At 45.3% G+C, this 13,351-nt stretch overlaps 1 protein-coding gene across 1 annotated transcript in view; it reads left to right on the forward strand.

Moving 5' to 3' along the window:
• NDRG1 (N-myc downstream regulated 1) overlaps positions 1 to 13,351 on the forward strand; it is a 60,756-nt gene that overhangs the window by 39,396 nt on the left and 8,009 nt on the right. The window contains exons 5-12 of the mRNA XM_087706663.1: positions 287 to 407; positions 1,574 to 1,636; positions 3,496 to 3,556; positions 5,243 to 5,329; positions 7,141 to 7,197; positions 8,952 to 9,055; positions 9,792 to 9,848; positions 12,646 to 12,697. Coding sequence (XP_087562789.1) covers positions 287 to 407; positions 1,574 to 1,636; positions 3,496 to 3,556; positions 5,243 to 5,329; positions 7,141 to 7,197; positions 8,952 to 9,055; positions 9,792 to 9,848; positions 12,646 to 12,697 — 602 coding nt within the window. The remainder of the gene's footprint in view (positions 1 to 286; positions 408 to 1,573; positions 1,637 to 3,495; positions 3,557 to 5,242; positions 5,330 to 7,140; positions 7,198 to 8,951; positions 9,056 to 9,791; positions 9,849 to 12,645; positions 12,698 to 13,351) is intronic.

The raw sequence follows: 13,351 nt of genomic DNA on the forward strand, positions 1-13,351 counted from the left end.
AATGTGCTCAGATCAGAGGTTCCCAAACTTGGCAACTTTAAGACTTGTGGACTTCAACTCCCAGAATTCTCCAGCCAGTTCTGCTGGGAGTTGAAGTCCACAAGTCTTAAAGTTGCCAAGTTTGGGAACCACTGGCTTAGATGGTCACAATCGGACCTACAATGCCTGCCTCTTTCGCTGTGCGATAAAGTTGCAAGGGCTCTGTTGTGCAGTTAGAATGTCTGTTTTCCCCCAAGTTTTGCCTGTTTTAATAACGTGGCACCTTCTCCTTTGCTTCCCTCCAAAGACAAGACGTGTTTCAACCCCCTCTTCAATAATGAGGACATGCAGGAAATCACACAACATTTTGCAGTCTGCCATGTGGATGCCCCCGGACAGCAAGACGGAGCGCCTTCCTTTCCTCCTGGGTTAGTGGCCCCTACTAACTCTGTGGATTTTAATTGGGAGGTTTTAGCCTCAGTTCCGAAACGATTCATATGGGAAAGCGGGGGGGGGGGGGAGAATTCTACTGGCCAGGTTTTGTTGTTGTGGTTTCTGAAGCATAATTTTTAATTTCCCAAGTCTTATTTTTGGGGTAAAACTTACTTAACAATTTTTTCACTTAACAACATAAATTTTGGACTCTATTGTCATAAAAAGGAGGACTACCTGTTGTGTGTGTGTGTGTTTGTATCAGAGGTGGGTTGCTCCCAGTTCGGCCCGGATCGGGCGAACCGGTAGTGGAGGCAGCGGGAGGCTCCGCCCACCTGCCCGGACACTTCTGCGCATGCACAGAAGTGTTGTGTGCATGCGGGCGCAGATGCAAACAGGTAGTAAAAAAAATAGAAACCCACCGCTGGGGTGTGTATGTATGTGTGTGCCAGAGGTGGGTTCCTACCAGTTCGCACCAGTTCGGTAGAACCGGTGCGTCAAATCTACCAAACCGGTTAGAAGAGGTTCCACCAGTGGACCCGGAAAGCAGGCCACACCTACAGAAGAGGTTCCAAAAAATTTTGAAACCCACCACTGACACACACACACACACACACACACACACACAGACTCACACAGAGAGAGAAAGAGAAAAAGAAAGAGAAAGAAAGGAAGAAAGAAAGAGAAAGAAAGAAAAAGTGAGAGAGAGATGAAAGAAAAAAGGAAAAAGGGACAGAGAGACAAAAGGAAGGAAAGAGAGAGAGAGAGAGAGAGAGAGAGAAAGAAAGAAAGAAAGAAAGAAAGAAAGAAAGAAAGAAAGAAAGAAAGAAAGAAAGAAAAAGAAAGAAAGAAAGAAAGAAAGAAAACACATGGCCGGCAAGCCACTCCCACCAGGTCACGTGGCCGGCAAGCCACTCCCACAAAGGAGGCCACACCCACAGAGTAGGTTCAAAAAAATTTTGAAACCCACCACTGGTGTGTGCATATATGTGTGTGCATATATGTGTGTGTGCATAAACTCTCTTTATTGATATGAATTTATACCGCTTAGTTTGTTGTTGCCTTCCTTTCAGGTTTGAGGTGATCAACCCAGAATGAAGTAGAACAACTACTTCTCATGTTTTGCAAAACGAGTTACATCTTTCTAACCTTTGTTTTATAGGTACATGTATCCTTCTATGGATCAGCTGTCTGAGACGCTTCCCGGAGTTCTAAAACAATTTGGGTGAGTAGAATAGAATATCTCAAGTGTTGTTTTTTTTCCCATTCAGGCTTTAGAAGAAACCATTTTCCTGTTCCCTCACAGCATCCCCCAAACATCTTAGAAAACGGTGACATATCTGTCTTGTTTTCTCTGGTGGTTATTAGAACTGAAGAGGTGTTAGAATCCATTGTATTTTGGAGCACTAGTGGTTAAAGGACTCCACATCTCTCTCATCGGCCTGGTTAATTGGGAAAATAAAACATTCACATCTGAGGGCCGTAATAGCAGTAGATGGCTTGAACCTTCTTCTTTCAGAAGCTGCCACCATCCCCAAAATATATTTTATTCTGATACAATTCCACTGGCGGAGAAATTAAATAACACATCCCTCTGGAATGTGTGGTAGGTTTCTGAATTTAAAAGTGTTGACTGGTTATTGAGCAATATGTTTATTTTAAATTCCAAGGCCACACTTGGAATACGGCATCCAGTTTTGGTCGCCACGGTGTAAAAAAGATGTGGAGACTCTAGAAAGAGTGCAGAGAAGAGCAACAAAGATGATTAGGGGACTGGAGGCTAAAACATATGAAGAACAGTTGCAGGAACTGGATATGTCTAATGAAAAAAAAGGACTATGGGAGACCTGATAGCAGTGTTCCAATATCTCAGGGGCTGCCACAAAGAAGAGGGAGTCAAGCTGTTCTCCAAAGCACCTGAGGGCAGGACAAGAAGCAATGGATGGAAACTAATCAAGGAGATAAGCAACCTAGAACTAAGGAGAAATTCCCTGATAGTGAAAACAATTAACCAGTGGAACAACTTGCCTCCAGAAGTTGTGAATGCTCCAACATTGAAAGTTTTTAAGAAGATGTTCGATAACCATTTGTCTGAAGTGGTGCAGGGTTTCCTGCCTAAGCAGGGGGTTGGACTAGAAGACCTCCAAGGTCCCTTCCAACTCTGTTATTCTATATTCTATAGTCTAAATTTCAATATAAGCAAAAGTCAGTATTATTTAACTGTTTGCTTTCCTGCCCAGCAGCCTCTTTCAGCTTCTAGCAGAAAGCAATCTTCTTTCTAGCTGAGTTGTGTAGAATCTGTTCTTTTATGAAGAAGTCTAAAACTCGAAGAGCTGATCTTTCAACTAGTCAATATGATTGAAGCAAATATTTGTGTACAGGGAGCTAAGACTGAACTATTTACCCTGACATATCTAGAACACAAGGTCAACTCTTAAATCTTCATGCCATTTTTAAGGCCTTGTTCTGCAACTATTTCTGTTTGCTTCTTTGTCGAGGGAGTGGGAAATAGTTGGGATGGAGATGCTTTGTCCAAATGACCTCCATTCTGTTTCTCTATGGACATGGAACAATATGCTGAATGCATATTGAATGTGAAATAGAATATCCAGAAGTGGAAAGAAACCAATACACAACTTCACATTCCTTTCTCCCTAGCGGTGGAGGCAGCATTCCAGACCGGGTTAACCTTCATCCACTCATCGCGAGGACTGGGTCTGATAACGTTGTTAAACCACGCCCCTGTTGCTCGGTAGACCCAGCTTTAGACTCAGTCCCTCGATGAGGGCGGCTGCGTCATTACTTTCTCCGGTCATAAAAGAGCGTTGGATGTGGATTGAAAAGCATTGGAGGTTAAATTAGGGCGTTTGTGGGTAAATAATGAGTGCCGGAAAGTGACCCCAGTATCAAAGCCCCTCGTGGGACAGTGATTTTGGAGGGGTCTGAGCCTCTAAACCCAGTCAGGTTGTGTAGGCTGTAGAGCTTAGGGCTATTGCGACTCAAACGGCGATAAACAGCTTTTTAAATATGTACGTATGTATGTATGTTTATTTCTAACTTGCTGGTTTTTTTTTTTCTTTTTAGATTGAAAAGTGTGATCGGAATGGGAACTGGAGCTGGGGCCTACATTTTAACCCGATTTGCTGTAAGTTGGGAACGGGGGTGGCTGCACACTTTGTATAGCTACTATAAACTTTAAGTACAATACACTGTTTTCAGTTTCGCATCTTCTACTCCGCTTAACCTTAATTGAATAGCAGGCATCCAGTATCAAAACAAACAAAAATCAAAAGGTGACCTGACTTCTTCCTCAGCAAAGAATAGCAATAGCAATATCAGTTAGACTTATATACCGCTTCATACGGCTTTCAGCCCTCTCTAAGCGGTTTACAGAGTCAGCATATCACCCCCAACAACAATCCGGGTCCTCATTATACCCACCTCGGAAGGATGGAAGGCTGAGTCAATCTCGAGCCGGTGAGATTTGAACAGCCGAACTGCAGAACTGCAGTCAGCTGAAGTAGCCTGCAGTGCTCCACTCTAACTACTGCGCCACAAAGAATGGCTGAGATGTGAGCAGCCAAAGTACAGAGGGAAAATATTTCACAATATTTCTGTCAGAGGTGACCAGGCTGAGCCTGAGGAAGGGGTCAAATGTGTCATTAGTCTTGAGTCCCTTCGTGCCCATCAGAAGTCTAAGTCCAGCCCACCTTGAATTCCATTGACTGTTATCTACCTCCCATTGGCTTTGACTGTTAGTCGTTCAGATTCTTGTAGAGACCTTTAGCATACGATAAACCCACACGTTCATCTGAACTGCCTGGACTCCTGATTTTTCTGCCCGTGGCAATTTCTCATATATTCCCAACTACAACTGAAGAACACAATTTGTGGGTGACAATACCCCTCTGACGTGCATGATTCCCGAAACAGACCTCCGCATGACACGGTTTTTGCCCTGGAAGACAGTAAAATTATCTTTAAATAAGATGGTCATTGAGTATGAACTGGGCGGCCATGTCTATTTAATAATAATAAAAATAGTTAAGTTTAAGTTTTAAGTTTAAGTTTTATTTTATTTATATGCCGCCCTATTCCCTAAAAGGGACTCAGGGCGGCAAACAACTTAAACGGGAAGGGGAAACATACAAGTACAAAATAAACATATTAAAATGACCAACAAACACACCTGTCGAGAGGGGAGGGGAGCTCATCAACCCCAGGCCTGCCGACACAGCCAGGTTTTAACGGCTTTTCGGAAAGCAGGGAGAGAGGTGAGGGTCCGAATCTCCGCGGGGAGTTCGTTCCAAAGGGCCGGAGCTGCAACAGAGAAGGCCCTCCCCCGGGTCGTAGCCAGATGGCATTGGCTGGTGGATGGAACCCGGAGGAGGCCGGCCCTGTGCGATCTAATGGGTCTTTGGGAGGTAATTGGTAGCAGGCGGTCTCTCAAGTACCCAGGTCCAATACCATGAAGGGCTTTATAAGTGATAGCTAGCACCTTGAAGCGTATCCGGAGACCGATTGGAAGCCAGTGCAGCTCGCGGAGGATAGGTGTAACGTGGGTGTATCGAGGTACACCCACAATCGCTCGCGCGGCTGCATTCTGGACGAGTTGAAGTCTCTGAATGCTCTTCAAGGGCTGCCCCATGTAGAGCGCAAATATCCACTTCCAACAGATTTTCAGAATGATGATATAGGGAGGGCTGTATTTTCTTTTCCCAAATGATGGGGAAAACTCCTCAAAAAAAAGTCCCCAATTTTTTTTTACCTCAGCCCCCCCCCCCCCCAATCATATCTGGCTTGTTTACTCATGTGCCTCTTAAATCCACAGCTTAACTACCCTGATATGGTGGAAGGACTCGTTCTTATCAATGTCAATCCATGCGCCGAAGGGTGGATGGACTGGGCCGCGACCAAGGTAAGAGACATCATTTGTGTAAACTTACCTTAAAACAGACCAAGGTGTGTTTAGAAGTGCAGGGATTACAGAGATAAACATTTGGCTTTATCTGGGACTTCGAAGCCAAGCTATTGTTCGTAATGTCTCTTCATCCTTTGAAACTATAGAGCCAGGATGGCAAATCTATGGCATGCGTGCCAGAGGTAGCACGCAGAGCCCTCATTGTAGATGCACACACTGTCGCCAGCTGCTTTTCGGGTTTCCAGTGTGCGCATGTGCACCAGCTGGCTGGCACGTACATGCCACTTGGTCTTTGGATCTTTGACATGCTAGCTGGTCTTCTCGCTTGCTGGAGCACTGGAAACCTGAAGACCAGCTGGCATACATGAAAACCAGCTTTCAGGCGCATGTGTGTGTGCAAAAAATCAAAGACCAAGTGGTATGTGTGCACCGGCCAGCTGGTCTTTGGGTTTCCCGCACTCCGGAGTGCCAAAAATCCAAAAACCAAGTGGTATGTGTGCACCGGCCAGCTGGTCTTTGGGTTTCCTGCACTCCAAGTGCCAAAAATCCAAAGAACAAGTGGTATGTGTGCACCGGCCAGCTGGTCTTTGGGTTTCCCGCACTTGGGAATGCCAAAAATCCAAAGACCAAGTGGTATGTGTGCACTGGCCAGCTGGTCTTTGGGTTTCCCTCACTCCGGAGTGCCAAAAATCCAAGACCAAGTGGTATGTGTGCACCAGCCAGCTGGTCTTTGGGTTTCCCGCACTCCGGAGTGCCAAAAATCCAAAGAACAAGTGGTATGAGTGCACCAGCCAGCTGGTCTTTGGGTTTCCCGCACTCCGAGTGCCAAAAATCCAAAGACCAAGTGGTATGTATGCACCTGCCAGCTGGTCTTGGGTTTGCCGCACTCCGGAGTGCCAGAAACCCAAAGTCCAAGTGGTATGTGTGCACCGGCCAGCTGGTCTTTGGGTTTCCCGCACTCTGGAGTGCCAAAAATCCAAAGACCAAGTGGTATGTGTGCACTGGCCAGCTGGTCTTTGAGTTTCCCGCACTTCGGAGTGCCAGAAACCCAAAGACCAGCTGGCTGGTGCTCTGGCACACATCCATGCTCACATTCTGGTTTGAGCACTCAGTGCCAAAAAGCTTCGCCATCACTGCTATAGAGCGAAGGAACTCGTAAAATGTAAGAGTTCAGTGTATCCTTTCAGGGCCATACATTTAATGGGGGAAGAAAACGCACCTCTTGATGTGCAGGTAGTCCTCGATTTACGACCACAGTTGAGCCCCAAATGACTGTTGCTAAGTGCTCATTGGTTAAGTGAGCTTTGTCCTGTATTACGACCTTTCCTGCCACCGTTGTTAAGTCAATCTCCGCAGCGGATAAGTTAGGAAACTGGTTGTTAAGTGAATCTGGCTTCCCTGTTGACTTTGTTGGTCAGAAGGTCGCAAAAGGGGATCCCGTGACCTCAGGACACTGCAACCGTCATAAATATGAACCGCTTCCAAGCATCTGAATTCTGATCCCCTGAGCATGGAGATGCTGCATAGGTCATAACTAAGAAAAACGGTCATAAGTTCACATTTTTTCAGTGCCGTTGTAACTTTGAACAGTCACTAAACAAACTGCTGTTAAGAAAAGGGCTCCCTGTATATAATTGGTTGTGTTCGTTGTATTACAATTTTGTAATTTCGTTGTATTTATTTTGTACAATGACAATAAAGGCTATACTTAAGACTATATTGAATGCCAAAGTGTTAACGTGACTGAGGTAATGGTACATGATCCCTGCAGTATTTGAATTAACATACTTTTTTTTTTTAATGTCTAGATTTCTGGATGGGCTCATGCTTTACCAGACATGGTCATTTCACATCTTTTTGGCAAGGTAAGCCTTCTTCTTCAACCATCATCAGTTAAAATATAAAGCTCAACCTTCATCTCACTCCTCTCTGCTCAGGATGCTAAGAATTGATTGTAGCCAAGGGATGCCCTCCATACAATTGATGATCTCTATTTCATGGAAAGGATGCAGTGGCTCAGTGGCTAAGACTCTGAGCTTGTCAAATCAGAAAGGTCGGCAGCTCAGCAGTTCGAATCTCTAGCACCGCCTAACGGAGTGAGCTCCCGTTATTCCTCCCAGCTTCTGTGAACCTAGCAGTTCGAAAGCACGTAAAAATGCGAGTAGAAAAATAGAGACCACCTTTGGTGAGAAGGTAACAGCGTTCCGTGCGCCTTCGGTGTTTAGTCATGCCGGCCACATGACCACGGAGACGTCTTTTGACAGTGCTGGCTCTTTGGCTTTGTAACAGAGATGAGCACCGCCCCCTAGAATCGGGAACGACTAGCACATATGTGCAAGGGGAACTTTTACCTCTATCTATCTATCTATCTATCTATCTATCTATCTATCTATCTATCTATCTATCTATCTATCTATCTATCTATCTATCTATCTACCTACCTACCTACCTACCTACCTACCTACCTACCTACCTACCTACCTACCTACCTATCTATCTAAAAAGCTTGTGGGCTTTTCAGGATGAAATGAGGGAAAGACAATCTTTGTATACTGCTGTAAACTGGGAAATATTGAAATAGTTATGTGTTGGGATTGTTTTCATGTTTTGAACATCTGCATATTCACAAATGAGCCATCCTAAGTATGTAAAGTTACAATTACTGAAGAATAAGGTTCCTTGGAGATCATCTAGTCCAATCCCCTGCTCAAGCAGGAACCCCATACCATCTCAGACAAATGGTAGATACGATAAAAGAGAATATTTGCAGCTTAGGGTTGAACTGTGGGGTCCTGGATGCTCTCTGAACTTAGTTGTTTGCTTCCAGCATTTCATTACCTAACTAGCTAACATCATCAGTGCTAGAAGGGAGCAGGGTTTGCTGTCTGTTTATATACACAAACAGCTTGCCATGCCAGTATTGGTGGGAGTGTGCATTGTAGTTCCTCAATTAGGCTTTTGTTGCAAGTTCATCTCTAACCTTGTACACGGGGATGGGATTCAGAAATTTTTTACTACTGGGTGGGTGTGGCTTGGTGGGCGTGGCAGGGGAAAAATACTGTAAAATCTCCATTCTCTCCCCACTCCAGGGGAAGGTTACTGCAAAATCCCCGTTCCCTCCCGATCAGCTGGGACTCAGGAGGCAGAGAATAGATGGGGTCAGGCCCAATCAGAGATGGTATTTACTGGTTCTCCGAACTATTCAAAATTTCCGCTACTGGTTCTCCAGAACCGGTCAGAACCTGCTGAATCCCACCTCTGTCATGCGTATGTGAACGTCTAATATGACATAGTTAGCACTTTCCATTCATAAATAAATTGGCAAGCTCTCCTATTTAAGCTTGCAAAAACATCCTGCTGAGTCATCGTTGCTCTTTCCAGATGTTCTCCAGTGGTGGGTTTCATATTTTCTTACCACCAGTTCACCTTCCACGCATGAGCCCAACCTCAAAAACGTGCCTAAACAGGACCGCATAGAGCCGGGAGTAGGTGGACAGGCCCAACCATGATTTCCACTACCAGTTCGGGTGAACCGATCCAAACCGGCTGAATGCCACCTTTGATGTTCTCCCTTTCCTGGTCTTAACTGATATTTGATGAGAATGTTTCTTAAACCTAGGAGGAGATTCACAGCAGCCACGATTTGATCCATACTTACCGCCAGCACATCATCAATGACATGAACCAAAGCAACCTCCACCTGTTTGTCAACTCTTACAACAGGTAATAACGCCACTGAGCTTTTCAGAACGTTTAGGAAAACATTTGCTTCTGCTATTCAGGGGGCGAATCAGTAAGAGGATCTGAGATTGTTTTGGAGATCTTGCTACCCAGCTCTGATGAGTACCGTATTTTTCGGAGTATAAGACACACCTTTTTCCCTCAAAAAAGAGGCTGAATATCTGGGTGCGTCTTATACACCGAATACAGCATTTTTTTCCCTCCCGAAACCCCGCCTCCGTCACCAAAATGGCCGTGCATACCTTGTAGGAAGCTTTCAGAGAGCTCCTGGGGGCTGGGGAGGCTGAAATGAGCAAGAAATGGCCCATTTATTGCTCATTTGTACCCCCCCCCAGCCCCCAGGAGAACTCCATAAGCTTCTTAAAGGCTAGCCATGCCCCCCTTTTTTTTACAAAAAAGGGCCCGTTTTTGCAAAAACGGGGTGTTTTTTGCTCGTTTTTGCCCCCCTCCCCCGCAGGAGCACTCTGCAAGCTCCCTAAAGGCTATTCATGCCTTTTTTGGGGGGGAGGGCCCGTTTTTGGGAGGATTGCAGAGTGCAAAAACTTTTTTATTTTCTTCTTCAAAACCTTGCTGCGTCTTATACTCAGATGCATCTTATACTCCGAAAGAGAGAGAGAGAGACAGAGAGAGACACTTCTTCCCACCTTTTGGGGGGAAATGGGCTTTAAAAATTGCATATGTGATAACTCCTCACCATTGCTTCCTGTTTGTTTTGCAGCCGAAGAGATCTAGACATCGAGCGTCCAGTTCCAGGAGTAAATGTGATTACTCTACAGTGAGTTTTGGTCACAATCATCCTTTTAATGTTGAGTTGGAAAAGGGGACCTAAGCGTTTCCTTCTTCCTGCAAATGGTAAAGATCCTGGTGATATCAACCCATTGCAAAACACACAAAGGGAATGCTGGCTTACTAAAACATGTTTTAACAGCCCCTAGCTAAGGTAGGCTTCATCAGCAGCATTTAGTTGATCTTCCCAAAAGTGAGCTTTAGTGGATAAGGCCAATGATAAGAGCAGGTACTGTATTTTTCAGAGTATAAGACACATCTTTTTCCCTCCCCAAAGAGGGTGAAAATCTGGGTGTGTCTTATACACTGAATACAGCATTTTTGGCCTGCTGAAACCGAAAAAAGGCCATGTATAGCCTTTAGGAGGCTTTCAGAGAGCTCCTGGGGCTGGAGAGGACAAAAATGAGCAAAAAACGGACCGTTTTTGCTCATTCCCCCTATCCCCCCAGCCACCAGGAACAATATAAGCCTCCTAAAGGCTATGCATGCCCCCCCCTTTTTTTTCTTAAAAAAACGAGGCATACAGAGGGTTTGGGATGCCTGCAGAGTGCAAAAACCTTTTTTTTTTCATTTACCTCTTCAAAATCATGGTGCATCTTATACTCCGGTGAGTCTTATAGTTTGAAAATGACGGTAACTAGCAATAGCACTTAGACTTATACACTGCTTTATAAGTGCTTTACAGGCCTTTCTAACCAGTTTACAGAGTCAGCCTATTTCCCCCCCAATATTCTTGGTCCTCATTTTACCCAGCTGGGAAGGATGGAAGGCTGAGTCAACCTTGAGCCTGGTGAGATTTGAACTGTCAAATTGCAGGCAGCCGGCAGGCAGGTAGCAGAAGTAGCCTGCAGTACCTCACTCTAACCACCGTGGCACCGTGGCTCAAAGGGGAGTCTACAATGTAGAAAGATTGCCTGACTCCTTATTGGGGGTCCCGTCTGCAGTCTGCGTTGTGGCCTTACTGAAGCTTTGATGAAGATTATAAAGCTACCTTCTCAGTTTCTACTGAAATTTTGGAGTGTACGAATTTTAAGAAATGAATTGTGTTCTACCTTATCATAAGGTGCTCCTGGGTCAGTCATTGTCTTTCGGCCCTAGGAAGGAAGCTTGGTTTGCAATGACAAACCACTCCTGAAAAGCTTTGCCCAGAAAACTGCAGGGACTTGTTCAAGCATTCACCAGGAGTTAACACTGACTCTAATCATCATCTTCATTTTAAATGATCCCATAACCCGGTGGTTCCCAAACTTGGCAACTTTAAGACTTGTGGACTTCAACTCCCAGAATTCTCCAGCCAGCTCTGCTGGCTGGAGAATTCTGGGAGTTGAAGTCCACAAGTCTTAAAGTTGCCAAGTTTGGGAACCACTGCCATAACCCAGTGGTGAGTTGCAGACGGTATGGCCTGGTACGGGCATACCGGAGCCTGCCTGGAGCACCGCCCGAGCTCCTTACCTGTCCTTTAAGCCTTTGGCACTTCCACGCACGCGCATGGTGCGTACAGCGCCTGCGCAACGCTCCGCCAAGCAGCTGGCTTGCGGAGGCGTCATAGGCAGGTACGACGCATGCACACACTGCGCGTGTCCATGAGAGTGAAGCCGGAACCCACCACTGCCATAATCCCTTGCAGAGTGGAGTCTGGGAAACTGAATGGAGCTAGCAGAATGTTTACTGGCCAGATGCCCTTCCTGTCACCAATGCGGAATCCAGCAGATAAATCCTCAGTGCGCCCAGAGAGAGAAATCGCCGCCTCTACCTAGGATCGAACTCCCAGCCTCCTGATTGTGAGGCGGGAGCTCCCCCTCTAGGACACTGCACCAATCCTGTTAACACTGACTCTAAAACACCCATAGAAGCCAAGAATGAGTGATAGTAGAAGAAAACTCATTCTTAAATAGAAATGAGATCGGTGAGCCCAACCACGTGGTCCCTGAGGCTAAATTAGATTTCCAACCATACTTCCAGTTCTGCTGCGGTGCAAAATGAAAAGATTCAGCCCGTCATGGCAGCAACGAAGGAGGAAGGCGGTGAGAGCTGCTCCAGTGATCCAAGCATTCATTTTATGTTATAGATTTATATCCTTTGAGCAAAAAGGGCAGCTATTAAAGCCAGCATAATCATCGCTTTTGCAATCCCCTTTATGTATTCAGGGGCAGGGGAAAAAAAACCCGAGCATGACTCAAATTGTCCTAAGTAAACTTTGATCCTACTTAAGGATGACCGTAATAATTCAGCTGTATTAGAAAAGGAAAGGAGGAGAGTAGAAGAGAGGGAAGGGGAGGGAAAGAGGAAAGGAAGGATAGAAGGGATAGAAAGAGAAGGAGAGAGGGTAGGAGGGGGAGAGGAACAGAGGAGTAGGGGAGAAGCAAGGGAAGAAGGAAAGGGAAAGGAGAGGAGGAAGAAGGAAAGGAGAGAAGGGAGGGAGGGTGAAAAGAAAAGAAAAAATAGGGTGGTGATAATACAAAATAGATGTATGGGATGGTCAGCCAAGCAACCCAGAATGTATATCTTAACCTTTTTATATGGAAAAACAAATACGTAAAAGTGATAAAGATAAATAAGAATAATAACTATGTGAAAGTATTTCTGTAACTGCGTGTAAGACAATAATTTTTTAAAAATTAATTTAAAAAATTGGCTGTATTTAGGTTTTTTTGAAATTGATTCATTTTTCTCAACAAGTCAACACCTTGAGTTTGAACTGGTGGAGCAACGACCTCGGCCTGTCTCTGATAACAGTTTAACGAAGTGCAAAGCCACTAAATCTTTCTTCAATTGTTTGCTTTCAGGTGCCCTTCTCTGTTGGTGGTTGGAGACAGCTCTCCTGCCGTTGACGCTGTGGTAAGTACATAATAGCAAAGGGAGGAAGTTACATACATAGGTAGGTACGTACCCTGTTTCCCCCGAAAATACGACCTCCCCGGAATATGGACTTGGCCTTATTTTCGGGGAGGTCTTATTATTTTTGAGGTGTAAGAGGCGGCGAGCGTGGTCATCTCGTGCCTTCTGCTGTCTTGCCAAGGTGGCGCAGTGGTTAAATGCAGCACTGCAGGCTACTGCTAGATCAGCAGTTCAGCGGTTCAAATCTCACCGGCTCAGGGTTGACTCAGCCTTCCATCCTTCCGAGGTGGGTAAAATGAGGACCCAGATTGTTGGGGGCAATATGCTGACTCTCTGTAAACCGCTTAGAGAGGGCTGAAAGCCCTATGAAGCGGTATATAAGTCTACTGCTATTGCTATTGCTTGCAATATTTTCAGGGAGGGCTTATTTTTGGGGGAGGGCTTATTTTAGTGCATGCGCTCAAAAGCCCGATTGGGCTTATTATCCAGGGAGGTCTTATTTTTGGGGAAAACAGGGCAATGTCCCTAACAGTTCATTGGAGTTACTTGAAGATTGGAGGGAAAAACTAAGATTGGGAAATGGCAGTTTATCGAGGCCTAATAGCCCAACCCTAATATTGTACCAGTTTCTCAGGCTTACATATTAAAATATTA

Source organism: Thamnophis sirtalis, unplaced genomic scaffold (assembly GCF_051295495.1).
Source record: "Thamnophis sirtalis isolate CommonGarterSnake01/CBP01778 unplaced genomic scaffold, rThaSir2_p1.2 scaffold_2, whole genome shotgun sequence".
Classification (NCBI taxonomy): domain Eukaryota; kingdom Metazoa; phylum Chordata; class Lepidosauria; order Squamata; family Natricidae; genus Thamnophis; species Thamnophis sirtalis.